This window comes from Octopus sinensis, linkage group LG14 (genome assembly GCF_006345805.1).
Source record: "Octopus sinensis linkage group LG14, ASM634580v1, whole genome shotgun sequence".
Lineage (NCBI taxonomy): Eukaryota > Metazoa > Mollusca > Cephalopoda > Octopoda > Octopodidae > Octopus > Octopus sinensis.
Genome location: NC_043010.1, coordinates 44,585,850 through 44,602,045, shown reverse-complemented (window position 1 = coordinate 44,602,045; position 16,196 = coordinate 44,585,850). Strand labels below are relative to the sequence as shown.

The window sequence follows — 16,196 nt, the reverse complement described above, 5'->3', positions numbered from 1 at the left end:
AATCATTAATTTTAGCTGCAAACAAATTTTATTGACATCAATATGTACGTATTGAATTAGCTTTTGTCAAAATCAAGTGTGGAAAACAACATCCATTATGTAATGTCTATTTTCATTGATGCATTTCTGAAGGCATTCTTGGAAGTTGGCCTCCACTCTCTCCAGCATTGCTCTGTCGATGTGTACAACTTCCATGGGAATATCTTCCTTCAAATCATCCAATGTATGGGGCTTATGTGCATACACACGTACCATGAGGTTTCCCCCACAAAAAATAATCACACATAGACAAATCAGGGGACCAAGGAGGCCAAGGAATATCAGCAAAACTGGAAATGAGGCAGTCACTAAAGAGAGGACAAAGAACATTCATGTTCTGGCTGTGTGGGTTGTTACCTATTTGACACATGTCAAAGAGGCATATGTTTTCATTGTAATTCAGTCACAAAGAAGTTGTTTATTATCTCGATGTAATGCTCAGAGTTCACAGTAACAGCATTTCCATTATTGTCTTCAAAAAAGTAATGATGGCAGTTTTTCCAACAGCACACTAGGCCATCACTCACTTTCGAGCTGTGCAGTGGTCTTTCGTGCAGTTCTCTTGGATTTTGAGAGTTCAATAATGATGATTATGTTGATTCATCATGCCATTCAGATGAAAATGAGCTTCGTCACTCATTAACAAAATGAGGTTGTCATTTGCCTCAAAAATTGCTTCCATCTGATGTGCAAAGTTAAGCTGCTGTGCATAGTCCCATGGTTTCAACTGTTGCCCAGTGACCAACTTGTGCAGGTGGAAAAGCAGGTCTTCATGCAAAATAAGCCTTACCAATCAATTACTGATCCAAGTTCTGTGGAGCACCTCTGAGCAGAGTGATTCAGACGGTATCAAAGCTTGTCTGATGCATTCTACATTTTCCAGGGTCCGTACTGTTTAAGGCGCCCCCGCTTGTCTCCTATTCATTAGTGTACCTCGTGTAGGAAGTGCATTCACCCAACATAAGATTGTGTTACAGGTGGGAACAGCCTGATTTCGGTGAATGTTGAAGTGATGCCAAAACTCACACTGAACTGCTGTGACAGACTTGTTGTTGTAAGCAAACACATGATGCTGTATCATCCACAGTTCCATGGCTTCACCTGAAAAGAAAAATTGGCTATGGTACCTGTTGGACATATGTCCCTCCCACTGGGGCTGAGTAATAGCCATTTCAAGAACGTCCATCCAGTCTGCTCCACTCTGTATGTATATGTATACGAGGTGTGTCTCAAAAGAACCATGACTGGGGTCAAAACATTTATGTCAAATCCAAACTACAAGTTTTTCCCTTCAGAATAATTCCCCTTGAGTCTAACACATTTTCCCGTCCTTCTTTGCTATACCTCCATGCACTCCTCGAAGGATTCTCCGCAGCTCTGTTGTCATGGCCCTCTCGATGGCTTCCATGACAGATAAACGGATTCCCAAGGTAAAAAATCTCACAGAGCCAGGTTGCTCTAGCATGGTGATGTCCTTCTTGGCAAGAAACTGCAAGATGCAGGTTGGATCAAAAACTTCAAGTTCTGTGCCTATAAAATAATGACCTAAAATCAAGGTGCTGTTAACAAAAGCACATGAAGAAACATACAATGGATGCAGAGAGCTGAGATGACAGTTATATACTCTCCAGATATTACATCACACAGTGACACAACCTGCTAGTTTCTACCCAACTCATATCTCACACAGTCCTAATCACTAAGTCCTGTTACTTTTCTGACACACCTTCTATATGAAATTCTTTTTCTGGTACAGTGGATCATATAAAACTATAAGTAATACCTTTTGGATATTTATAGTTCTATGTGTATCACAGGGCACTGTTCTAATTAAGAAATTACTTTGGATTCTCTTGAAAGTTTATACATTCTTATGACATCAATATATATATATATATAATACAGATAAGAAAATGGAGAAACGAATTTGGTTTATTCATCGACTTACGGATATTATAATGTTAGATTATTTATTCATTTTACAAATGAGAACATCAAAAGCTAACAAAGTCCCATAGTGGGTTACACCCATAAGCCCTATCTTACTTTGTACTATATATATATATATGTGTGTATTATGTATATATATACGTATATATGTGTATATGTGTATATGTATATATATATATATATATATGTGTGTGTGTGTGTATATATATGTGTTTGTCTCTCACTGTCCTGTTTTTGCTCCCAACTTTGCCCTCCATAAATTCCAAATTTACTTTTGGTACTTATGGGAGCAACTGTCTTCGAAGACTCATATTGTCATTCAGTGCTCGAAATGCGGAGTAGATAGACTGCCAACAACTGATGAAGGGTCATTCTTTATGTTACTTGTACTGTTTTCCATTTGTTTCTTTAGTTGTTTGTGTAATTGAACTCATTTGTTTTCGTATGTCATGTTGTTTACTATTGGCGACATCCTGTACCCATATATGCATGTGTATATAAATGCATATATTTATATATATATACATTATATGATTGAACGCCACGTAAATTTATATATGTGGATATATACATATGTATATATATGTGGATATATACATATGTATATATATGTGTGTATATATATATGTGTGTATATATATATATATATGTGTAATGTATATAAAATATATATGCATATATAATGTATATATTATATATACATTATATATATATATATACATCATCATCATCATCATACATTATATATATATATATGTGTGTGTGTATGTATAAATATATATGTATGTATGTATATCTATATATATATATGTATGTATATCTATCTATATGTATATATATATATATTGCATTACTCTCAAATAATCTTTGTGGTATAGCCTCAAGAGTTAACAAGAAAATTTGACAACATATCAATTAGGAATCTGCCTCTTTTGGGTCCCATTCAGCTTCATTGCAATCAGACCCTTTCGTGCTTTCTCAGTTGAATTTTTTTATATGTCACTAGTTATCCGGAATACATCATCAACTGGCTATAGATTTGGTGATTGGTGTTTAACAAATTTACTTGTTGAGCTATAGAGAATATATAATGTTACGGCCTTGCTCTAAAATAATACATACATACGTATATATATATGTAATGTATGCATTTGTATATATATGTGTGTGTGTGTGTATGTATTTTTATGTATATATAGATGTGTATATGTATTAGTATGTATATATATATACATACATTTATATATATATAATATAAGTATACATGTTTTGTACATATGTCTATTTATGTGTGTGCATGTATATACATATTGAAGAATTCATTACTACTCTACATTATTTTTTTGCTGTAATTGTAACAATGAGGAACTTGGAGATAGAATGACATGACCCTAAATTTCTCATCTTGAAATATAAATACTACTTTATATTTAATACACTCTTATTTCTATCAATAATCTCCATATGTATATATGTATATATTTATATCTTTAACCTGATTTAGCTATCTTGGCTAAGGCCATGCTGCAGCACTGCCTTGAATATAATTTCATTATTATTAAAGTTGACTACATTTTCATCACTTCAATTCTCCCTGCCACAGAGGATCCTTGGATGGTATATCAACGAAAAAATTCATCAATATATATATATATATATATATATATATATATATATTTAAATATAAAGCTACAGAAGTGACTCCAGAATCTAGACTTTTGTGCATAGCACTCATCAAACTAAATTATAAACCACAAATTTTCTCATTACATAGCTGAAAATATTAATGTGATTATTCAAAAGACTTCTATTGAAATTTCATTGGGATGTCATGTGATAATGCAATATCTTTAAAATATGTCCATTAGTTCCGTGAAGCAAAAGAAAATAAAAATAAAGTAATTCTTATAATCAGAAATAATCTTAAACTTACATATGGTTATATGTAAACACAGATATATGCGTATAAAAATATATAAATGCATATACATAAATACATAGACTGATATACACATATGTATGTACATTGGTTTGCTTTTACTACTGTTTTTCCATGTTGGTATGGATTAGAAAAATATATTATTGAGGATTGTTTTACAGCCAGACACCCTTCCTGTTTGTCTCATCATCATCATCGTTTAACGTCCTCTTTCCATGCTAGCATGGTTGGATGGTTCAACTGGGGTCTGGGAAGCCAGAAGGCTGCACCAAGCCCAGTCTGACCTGGCAGTGTTTCTACAGCTGGATGCCCTTCCTAACGCCAACCACTCCGTGAGTGTAGTGGGTGCTTTTTACATGCCACCAGCACAGGAACCAAACGAGGCTGGCAACAGCCACAATCGGTTGGTGCTTTTTACGTGCCACCGGCACGGAGGCCAGTCGGGGCGGTGCTGGCAACGGCCACGTTTGGGTGGTTCTCTTACGTGCCACCGGCTCTGGTATCACAACTACAATTTCCATTAATAATGATCGATTTCGATTTCACTTGCCTTAACAGGTCTTCGCAAGTAGTTTTGTGTCCCAAGAAGGAAAGGTATGCATAAGCAGACTGGCTACATCCCATGTAGAGGCCACGGGTTATGGTCTCACTTGTCCTGCCAGGTCTTCTCACGCATAGCATACTTCCAAAGGTCTCGGTCACTAGTCATTGCCTCGGTGAGACCTAATGTTCGAAGGTCGTGCTTCACTACCTCGTCCCAGGTTTTCCTGGGTCTACCTCTTCCACAGGTTCCCCTCACCCGCCCCCACTACTGACTTGGTCACCTAGGTAACGGAAGCTATCGACTACTTCTAGGCGTTTGTGATTTGTCTACCTTCCTACTTATTAGGACTTTGGTTTTAGCTAGGTTGACTCTAAGGCCCTTCGATTCTAATCCCTGCTTCTGCATCTGAAACTTCTCCTCCAGTTCTGATAGTGACTCAGCAATTAGAACAAGGTCATCAGCATAGAAGAGCTCCCAGGGGCATCCTGTCTTGAATTCCTCCGTTATTGCCTGGAGGACTATAATAAATAGGTGGCTGAGGACTGAACCCTGGTGGACCCCTACCTCTACCCGGAATTCTTCACTGTACTTGTTGCCAACCCTCACCTTACTAACAGTGTCTCTGTACATGGCTCACACAGCTCTCACTAACCATTCATCTATCCCTAGTTTCCTCATTGACCACCAGATAAGGGATGGGGGGACCCTGTCAAAGGCTTTCTCCATGTCAACGAAAGCCAGGTACAGAGGTATTTCTCCTGCAGCTATCTTACCAGGAATATAGTATCAGTGGTGCTTTTCCCTGGCACGAACCCAAACTGCATCTCATCTAAACTGACTCTCTCTCTCTCTCTCTCTCTCTCTCTAATTAGTTGGGCTATGACCCTCTCCGTGACCTTCATTGCTTGATACCTCTGTAATTATTTGTATATTTGTAATGATTAGTAATCATTAACTATTTTTCAAGTAAGGGTTCTCTTATTTCACAAGTCTTTGAAGGCACAAAGCAACAGGACAATTTGTCCATAGAAGTCACAACAATACAGCTCACAGCTCATAACTTTTGTAGAGCACAAATTTAACAAATCACACTTACATATGCACAATGGAGTTTCTTTCAGTTTTTTTCTCCTAAACTCACTTGCAACAGAAGCTCCCTGAATTCTAAATGATTAAACACACACATGCAGGCATGGCTTTGTGGTTAAGAAGTTTGCTTCTGAATCATATGATTTCAGGGTCAATTCCATTGTGCTAACATCTTGGATAAATTTCTACTATAAAAAGTTTGTTGATAGTGTATTAAAAAAATAATTATCCCAGATCATTGATTATTATATTCAAATTAATAAATATCATTTGCTTTTTTTCTTAATGGCTAGATTTTGATTGAAACAAATAATGTTTTAAGTGAGCATTGCTTTTGGCATGCAATATATGTCATTATCATTCACAATATAAGTGAAGCAGCTGTAACTGGGAACCAAAAGCAAACAACAAACTTTGTTGATTATTAAACTACTATTTTAGGCTAAGGTTTATAAAGCTGACCCAAAATGATTCATTACCCCTACAATAGTCAGCAACAGTAATTTTTGAAAAAATGCTTGCTTTTGCATATAAGGAAAGCAAAGAAAAGTACTAAATTATACACAAAAAATGCATTTCTGGTTTGATCGGTTTTATTTTCATCAATATAAAGAATGTTTGGACATAGCAATTTATTGTAATGTTCAAGCAATTAAAAACAAAGGATGTAATTTGTCAAAAAATAGATTCAGACATTCTCCTGGTTGACTAGAAAAATAGTTTATAAAATTTGATTCGTTCCATAGAATTTAAGGCATTTAAAATAACTCAAGCAAATATATAACTTTGACACTTTGGTAGAAAAGAAGTATATTTAATTTAAGGCACTAAGAATGATTCAAGGAAATAATAATGTTAAATATAAGTATTATTATAACTTTGATGACACATTTGTAGAGAAAAGACACATTCTCTTGAACCCATCCCAGTGCAGCACTTTTATCAATACAGTGAGGATAAAAGATAAAATTGATCTCTGTTGGTATTTAAAATAATAAAAAGAAATAGCTGAAGGCATTTAGTCTGACACCTACTGGATGAACTACTCTATCCTAGAAACAAATAATTTGACTGGTACTGATTTTAATGAACCCCTCTGCAGAGAGACGGAACACAAATTCAACTCTGGCAAAGTTGTGACTAAAAACCAAGGTATTTAATCCATTTCATCCACTTGCTGCATGTTTGATAACACATTTAATAACATTGGTCTCTTATAGTGGAATGAAGCCACAGTTTTGCTGGAGAGGCATTTAGTTGATGAAGATGAAGCCTCCACTTCAGTATGTGGCTGGTACTTATTTTAATAATGTGGTAGTAACAATATAATCTACATAGACATAAGGCTGACTGGTAAAGGATGAGGAATGTAACATTCATGCTTTTCTAGAGAGCATTCTTAAATGGATTGGCCCCCATGAGTATCCAAACTGAATAATATATTCAGCTTACCTCTTCTCTTCAGTGACAGCAACAACAATTATAACTGTTTCTGATTTAGGCATAAGGCCAGCATTTTTAGGGTGTGGGGTTTAGTCAATCAAATCAACTCCAGTACTTGACTGGTATTTTATTTTATTGACTCGGGAATGATTAAAGACAAAGCTGGCCTTCTTAGAATTTACACTCAGAATGTAAAGAACCAGAATAAATGCTGCAAAGCACTTTTCCAATGCTCGAACAATTCTACCAATCCTTTAATAATAATAAAACAGAATCTTAATTTTTTATTTGGTCAAAATTTTAATTCTTAGTGTATTTGGCCTCCTTTACCTGAAATCTATTATCACACATAAAAAACACTTGCAAAAAATGTTCAACATGCTGTTTCCTAAGGTTTCTGGGCAAGAATTGGAACAGCTCACATAAAACAAAGGAATAGCAACAATGAAATAATAATAATAATAATGAGCTTTTCTAATATAGGCACATGGCCTAAAATTTCAGGGGAGGAGGCAAGTCAATTATATCAACTCCAGTGCTCAACTGGTACTTTTTTTATCAACCCCCGAAAGGATGAAAGGTAAAGTTGACCTCAACAGAATTTGAACTCAGAACATACAGACGGATGAAATGCCACAAAGCATTTTGCCCAGCATACTAACAATTCTGCCAGCTCACCACCTTAATAATAATAATAATTTCTGGCTTATAGCCAAAAGCACAAATTTACAGAAGAAAGGTTTTCTAGATAAAAATAGTTCTTATAACAGTGATAACTTCCATTGGTAGAATGTAAATGGGAGAAGGATCTAGTTAGGTGAATCAACCAGTATGTAACTGGTACTTAGTCAACTTTAGACGGATAACATTTTAAAGTCAGTTTCAGTAAAACTCAGTATGCTGAGTGACATGAGGCATTAATACTACTTGTCAGTTCTAATATTTCACTGCTCTACATAGTAATAAAAAATATTTTCTAATATAGTACAAGCCTACATATTTTGGAAAAGGGTATAATCAATTTGAACTCGGAGCATAAATTAACATAACATTACTTCAGAATAAAATAATCTGCTGTGGCAAGTCTACTATCTACTGCCTTTAAGTAATAATAATGAACTATAATAAGATAATGGTTAGTTGGTTAAACAACTTCCCTACTCCTATATGTACGCCACTTCTATTTATTTTATTGATATTTAAAGTTGATTGAATATGGGCTACAAATATGTCTGATAGCTATTCTATTGTGTCTGGAGGGATTTGAACTGTTTCCAAGGCATATATATTCCCCATTTGGATGGGACACCAGTTCCTCACAGGATTACTCATTTTTGCCAGCTGAGTGGACTGGAGCAACATGAAATGAAATGTTCTGCTAAAGAACACAATGCATTGCCTTGTCCAGGAATCAAAACCACAATCTTACAATCACAAGTCCAACACCCTAACCACTAAGCCAAGCATAATAATAATGGTTTCAAATTTTGCCACAAGGGCTGGGATGAGTTGATTACATCAACCCGAGTGTTACACTGGTATTTAATTTACTGACCCCAAAAGGATGAAAGGTAAAGTCAACCTCAGTGGAATTTGAACTCACAACGTAGTGATGGGAGAAATACTGCTAAATATTTTGCCCAGTGTGCTAACGATTCTGCCAGCTCACTGCCTTGATGATAATAGTAATAATTGTTTCTAATCTTGATACAAAGCCTGCAATTTTGAGGGGAAGGGACAAATAGATTACACTGACCCCCAACAAGTACTGCCTGTATCAACCCCAAAAAGGATGAAAGCAAAGTTGACTATGGCAGAATTTCAACTCAGAATGTATAGAGTTAGGAGAAAATGCCATCAAGCATTTTGTCCAATATGCTAATGATCCTGCCAGCTTTAAAAATAATAACAACATATGCACAAGACCACAAATTTTGCAGGTGGGTGGGGTTAATTATGCCTACTCCAGTACTTCATTGATATTTTATTTTATTGACCCTAGAAGAATGGAATAGAAAGTTTACTTTAGTGGCACCTGAACCCAGAATGTAAAGAGATGTAACTAAATACAGCAAGGAATTTAATGTTGCTCTTCACAGTTCTACCATTCACCAAATAATAACTTTACTCTTATAGAAAACTAACAGAATTAGAGGAAGATAAAAATTTTCATTTTCACAATCATCCTAATGACAATTAAAAGATTTTCTCACAATTAAAAATTTATACACTGATGTAAAAATTTCACCAAAAAAGGAATAAATGACAGTCGACACTTGATGAAAATGAGTGTGTATATAGAAAAAATACAAACATAAATACATTATACATAAGCAGATGTGTGTCCGTACATAAATATACATACAACTGCCTGTGAGCTGTTCGTGTTATATACACTTTCACACCATGCATGTGAGTGTGTGCATATACATATATACACACACATGCCATACATATATCCATACCATTCAAGATGCATATAGATTTATCTATATGCATTTATAAAAACAAGCATTTGTAAATACGTGTATGTGTATTAGATTGGTAATTAAGTGAAGACAGGAAGAAGAGGCAATGAAACAGTCACAAACACACATACACAGTTTTTTTTTCTCTCTCTCTCTCTCAAACACACATTCTAAAAACAAAATAGAAATATATATTTTCGTTTTGGATCGAAAGTGAAATATCAATGGAATTATGATGATAACTACAAAAAACATAATTAAAATAGCAACAATGTAGCAGTAACATATAATACAGTACAAACTGTAATGATTTTGTTCCACTGAGCTGAACTAGCATGACTAAACATTCTAGTCTATGGTCAGAAGTTACAACAAACTAATTGGTGCCAAACCATCTTCAGCCATTTTCCAAAGCTGATTTGAAAGTTGTTGAATATGGACAGAGATCAAGTTGGTTGGGACAATTCCCAGATGAATGCAGATCAATTCCAAGCAGTGGACAGAGCCAGGGATAACTGTGGGAAAGCACTGTCGGATGAGTTGCCTGTGAAAAGAAGAAATTTTAAAAAAACCATATAGAAGTTACTTATACAGTACTGGACCATTTATACAACTTCCAGAAATCAAGAATTGAGCCACCTAGGTATCAGAAACTACCAAATACTCATAGAGAGCTGCCCAGGCACTTGGGAGAATATATTTGTGTATTTATAGCCCATGTGCACCTTCCAGCATGCTTGTTATTCCTCTACACCACTCATAGGTCCATTAATTTACACTGGGTACAGCATAAGGAATTTCCTTCCTATTCTTTTTCTGCTGAGCCCTTTTCCTGATAGTAGCAGAATCGTGCCTTCTCTCCCACTGACTAAAACTAGCCTTTGCTAAGTTTACTTTAAGACTATTCCAGGTTTTACTTCCATGTCTGAAATTTCTTCCACACTTACATAATTATATGCATTGTATATAAAAATATTAAAATATTTATCAAATATACGAGCAAGCATGGCTGTGTGGTAAGAAGTTTGTTTCCTAACCCCATGATTCCAGGTTTAGTCCCACTGTGTGACACCTTGGGCAAGTGTCTTCTACTATAGCCTCAGGCTGACCAAAGTCTTGTGAGTAAATTTGGTAGATGGAAACTGAAAGGTTACATATATATGTGTGCATCTTTGTGTTGTGTTTGTCTCCCACCACTGCTTGACAACTGGTGTTGGTGTGTTTCTGTCCCCATACCTTACCAGTTCAGCAAAAGTGACCAATAGAATAAGTACTAGGCTTAAAAAAAAATAAGTCCTGAGGTTGATTTATTTGACTAAAAAACCCTTCAAGGCAGTGCCCCAGCATGGCTGCAGTCAAATGACTGGAACAAGTAAAAGATAAAGAAATCTCACCTATAGAGATTACCACAAAGAATTCCAGGAGGAGGTGAATGAGACAAAGGCTTGTATGGTTGCTGAACTACAAGTGGATTATGCTGCAAAAATACAATACAAAATATTTCATCTAACAACACAAGCAAAATTGTAACATTTAAGAAATATATGAAAATTAATTATGCACTTAAGATTTTAGAAGTAACAAGTGTAAATTAAATTATGCGGAAAGTATGATAAATTCCTTTTCTTTTTGTTATTGTTGGTTTAAAGTTTAACAGCATTTCGTCCGTCTTTACATTCTGAGTTCAAATGCCACCAGGGTTGACTTTGCCTTTCATCCTTTCTGAGTCAATAAAATAAGTACCAGTTGAGTACTGGGATCAATGTGATTGACTTAACCCCTACCCTGAAATTATTGGCCTTGTACCAAAATTCAAAACCATTACACTGTGTAACAAAATTCTTTTTTTTTTTTGTCTTTGGTCAGTAAGTGTTATTTCCTATTTACTTCTATCTAGAAATCAAAGGAAATGACTACTATTGCCTTCAAACTTTGCTTTTGTGACTTGATCATCAATGTTGTGAAACTGATCTATTTTCCATTTTATTTCAGACAGATTCAGTGCTGAGTTGCTGAAGCAGTAATACCATTGTAGCAAATATTGCTCAATATCACAGATGTGCTTGTCAATTGCTTGACCATAACCACTTGTGATACAACAACACCAACAGCACTGCAGACCATGCTCCCAGAGGGTGCCCCTGGATGACCATGCCCAAGCAGGACTGCTTCATCCACCTGCAACACCTTTATGATTGCTTCAGACCAGCCAGCGTGACAGCTTGTGAGACTACTGGCACTGGACAGCGACCTATCAGCGACAACATGGTACAATGTTAACTGGCCACCAACAACTTGCGTTGTTGTCGTCCTGCTCGAGGGCCTGTCCTCACCACCTGCCATCGTCAGGCATGACTACAGTGGGCTACACAGCACCAACGTTGGTGGCATCAACAAAGGATGTCAATAGTCTTCTTTGATGAGAGCTGGTACTGCGTTACCATCTTGGATGGCGGATTGAGGGTGTGGCATAGGAGGGGTGAACACTACAGAGATGCATGTATCATGGAGAAAGACACATGGGGTGGCCAAAGCATCATGGTTTGGGGTTCTATAGGCCTTAATCAGAGAATTGAACCCCATGTGTTCCAAAATGTTGGTGCAGGCAGAGGGAATAGCATCACAGCACAGTGCTATGTTGACCAGATCCTAAGACCTCACATCATACCCTTCTTCATGCACCACCTTAACCAGGCACTGTTCCCTCCCAAATGGTCAGGGTCACCATAGACTTTCTGCATCAGCACAACATTAGAACCATGCTGTGACCGGCTCTCAGTCCAGATTTGAACCCAATTGAACACCTGTGGGATGAATCCAGAGCCAGCTGAATCAGGTGGTCCCAAGGCCAACAATATGTGTGGAACTGGAGGCAGCTTTCCTCAAGGTGTAGGCACAAGTGCCAATGGCTTCTGTGAACCGCCTCACATACTTCATGTACCATTAGTGTATGGCCGTTTTGAACACCCAGGGAGGGCATACATGGTATTGAATATGTTAAGCCCTATAATCTCAATGTGCTGGATCCACCCACTACCAGAACACATGACAACAACCCATAGAATGTGGTCAAAGTGCATCCAAGAAAGAGACTTTATCAGATTTATCAAAATTTATCTCTGACATAATGAAAAACTTAAAAGGAAAGATGTTGTAGGGAATTAACAATAGTGGTACACTCCTTCCACATGACAAATGGAATAACCTAGTCACTATAAGTAAAGAGAAGTACGTGAAGTCTTGAAGTGCATAGTAGGCGGAAGAGATAGTTGTGTCTTTACTGATTTTACTAAGTATATTGCATACCAAAATGGACATTATAACAAACCAACATCTTAAGGAATATAATAGAAAAACATGGATAGGAAGGGAATTCTAAAAGGCCCTTGTTCTGGGGAAGAAGAAATGTGTAGTGATTGATGTGAGGCCTTGAGATGGGGATTTAATATGATTTAAAAGGTTTTTTATTAAATAAGTATAAAATGAGTGGTTGCCATCATCATCATCATCATTGCACTTTTTTACTTAGACACAAAAACCAACCTTTTTGCTAACATTTCAAACCTGTAATTCACCTTTATATATGGCTTAGTGGCTAGGGTGTTGCACTCACAATTGCAAGATCGTGGGTTCAATTCCCAGACCAGGCATTACATTGTGTTCTTGAGCAAAGCAACTTCATTTCACGTTGCTCTGTGATCATTTCGACATCTGACATGTGGCACCTAGTTGCACCTGTACGATTAATGTTGATTTGATGGAGAGAGTGAGCTTATGTCTACACAAACATTTGATCACTATAAACAAATCATCTGTGTGGTTGTTCATTAAGAAATTGCTGAACCCTCATATGTCATCTAATGACAGGAGAGTTCATTATATATATATATATATATATATATATATATATTGGAGGGATAAGTCAATTACATTAATGACCCCAGTACTCAACTGGTACTTATTTTATTGACCCTGAAGGGTTGAAAGGTAAAGTCAATTTCAGCATAATTTGAACTCAGACTGTAAAGACGGATGAAATGCTGCCAAGCATTTTCCCCAACATGCTTACGATTCTGCCAACTTACTGCCTTAGTATGTATATATGTATATTGGCAGAGACATGGCTTCTATAGCAAGAATGGCCTGCCTAGGATCTTGGTCATCACAAAATGAAAATCCAAAACGAAAATATATATTTCTATTTTGTTTTTAGAATGTATGTTTGAGAGAGATGAGAAGGAAATCAAAATTTAAAATTTCTCTATATCATTGTCAAAATAAAATACGTCACTCTCTTAATCAGCATTGGGTGAACAAGACCTTTCTTAGGGGTACTGATAGTATGAAAAAGCTATCACTGGGAGTATAATATGGATTACAAAAGCAATTTATCATAAGCTTACTAATGACACTATAGTGCTTACCAATAAACTACTATAGAAGACATCAAAATAGAATAAAAGAAGAAATCTGTTTTTTTTGTTTTTTTACCGAGTTATCTTCAAACCACAAGTAATAAGATATGAAGAAGTCTCCATCTCTAAGCAGAACTGTCGTATAACCTTGAGATAATTTCTGTTGCATGAAATGAGCTACTTTCCAAATCTAGCAAGTTTAAAAGAGAAAGAAAGAAAATTATTAATCTATTATTAAGGTAGGATTCTCCAAAGAATAAATCTTTATTTTTGTTTCTAACAAGGGTTTTGGATAGATAGAATATCAGCAAAAATTTTAAAAAAATGAATGTTACATGGGACTAGAGTTCATATTTTTAACTAGAAGTATTCAAGCAAACAATATATTTAACTGGTTTTGATACTCTGCATACTTAGTTAAAATTTATCCTCAATTAAACATGGATGTTCTATAAGAACAAATTTTACTGCAATAAATACCATGAGAGAAACTGTCATATTGGCTCTTCATGCAAAAACACATGCTTGTTTATATTATTAGTGATATAAGCAAGCATGCATTTTTGCATTAAAAGTCCACATGAGAGTTTCAATCCTGGTATCTACCACAGTATAGTCTGTCTTAACAGAACATCCATGTTTAAGTATGGATAAATATTATCTCTCAATAATAACACTGCATCTACCAGTAATATATATTACTTAGTTAAAATGTGAAATATTTGTGTAAATGAATACAGCTATACACATATACACACTCTTTCAAAGAATCTATTCTCTCATTACATATCTGCCAGGGAAGGGATAAATAATTTCACAGATTAATACTTAACCTTTTTCTTCAGAAACAAAGTTGCCTTGTAAGCTTCTGGTTTATCATCAGGATCTATATTTAGTGCAGGAGCAATGACTTGATTTGTTGTACGGTCAACAAATATAAAGAACACCATTCCTGGGAAGTCTTGGATATAACTGATATATTAGCAGTCAAGTAAATAATATTATTTTATATAGACAAGAAACTTCAGATTTATAAAATGAGATATGGAAGTTGTAATGTTCATAGCTTTCTCAAGAATCATTAGCAATAAAAATGATGTGACCCCTAACTTCAAACTGAAACTGGAGTGAAGAACAAAATATTATTTCTTGTACTTAGTCATAAATTCCATCTTTATCTGTATAATGCAATGTATAAAACTGGCAAGGTAGCTGAGTGCTGAATTACTGGTTAAGAGACAAGTAGCTTCTTTTACCAACATACCAAATTAATCACTGACAGAATTTGGAAACATCCATGATCCTTAATGTAAATATGATAAGTCAAATGTTTGACTTTTTTGTATCATAAGTAATCAGTGATGTTTGATACCTCTTCTGACTTTAGAGGAGATGATAACTGTAACATAATTGTGTCAAAGGTATTTGCAATGTAAGTGAACTGAAGTTAAATAGCAACAAGGAATGAAAACCAAAGTATACTATATAGCCATTTTCCAGCTAATTTTCACTAATGTTTCGAAACCAGTTTTACAACTTTGATATCTTGATATTTTACCCCAACTTATAGCAAGCATTGTAACATGGCAGGCACAGGAGTGGCTGTGTGGTAAGTAGCTTGCTAACCAACCACATGTTTCCGGGTTCAGTCCCACTGCATGACATCTTAGGCAAGTGTCTTCTGCTATAGCCCCGGGCCGACCAATGCTTTGTGAGTAGATTTGGTAGACGGAAACTGAAAGAAGCCTGTCGTATATATGTATATATATATATATATATATATGTTTGTGTGTCTGTGTTTGTCCCCCTAGCATTGCTTGACAACTGATGCTGGTGTGTTTACGTCCCCGTCACTTAGCAGTTCGGCAAAAGAGACCGATAGAATAAGTACTGGGCTTACAAAGAATAAGTCCCAGGATCGATTTGCTCGACTAAAAGGCGGTGCTCCAGCATGGCCGCAGTCAAATGACTGAAACAAGTAAAAGAGTAAAAGAGTATGGCTGGTAAGCTCCAAGCATACTAAGTCAGTGACCCATATTCAATTCCATTGTTCATGTCTTTTTCAAAGGCATCAACATCAAGAACTAAATTCCTTTCTAATAATATCGAAGGGACTAATGATCTTTTAGATATCTGTAATCACAAAACATCATATCATAGACTATTTATAATCCAACATCATATAAATCTGCTTCACTCCATATGAATTTATGAGAATATTTTATCACTGTTTGAAGTCTGATAGTCATTCATCCAAAGTTAGCAATTTCTCACTGCTGGTATCGATAGCAGCTCTAGTCCTGAGAAAA

General features: G+C 35.7%; 1 protein-coding gene across 5 annotated transcripts in view; it reads right to left on the bottom strand.

Moving 5' to 3' along the window:
• Positions 1–9,225: 9,225 nt before the first annotated feature.
• Positions 9,226–16,196, bottom strand: part of LOC115219030 (Hermansky-Pudlak syndrome 1 protein homolog) — a 48,223-nt gene continuing 41,252 nt past the window's right edge. For 4 of the 5 annotated variants that reach the window (XM_029789073.2, XM_036508964.1, XM_036508965.1 and 1 more), the window contains 4 exons: positions 14,721–14,859; positions 13,964–14,077; positions 10,867–10,949; positions 9,226–10,016 (listed from right to left, as the gene is read on the bottom strand). In XM_029789073.2, coding sequence (XP_029644933.1) covers positions 9,839–10,016; positions 10,867–10,949; positions 13,964–14,077; positions 14,721–14,859 — 514 coding nt within the window. In that variant the 3' untranslated portion in view covers positions 9,226–9,838. Of the gene's footprint in view, positions 10,017–10,866; positions 10,950–13,963; positions 14,078–14,720; positions 14,865–16,196 lie in introns of those variants that run through there. The other variant, XR_005001899.1, reaches the window with a different exon arrangement.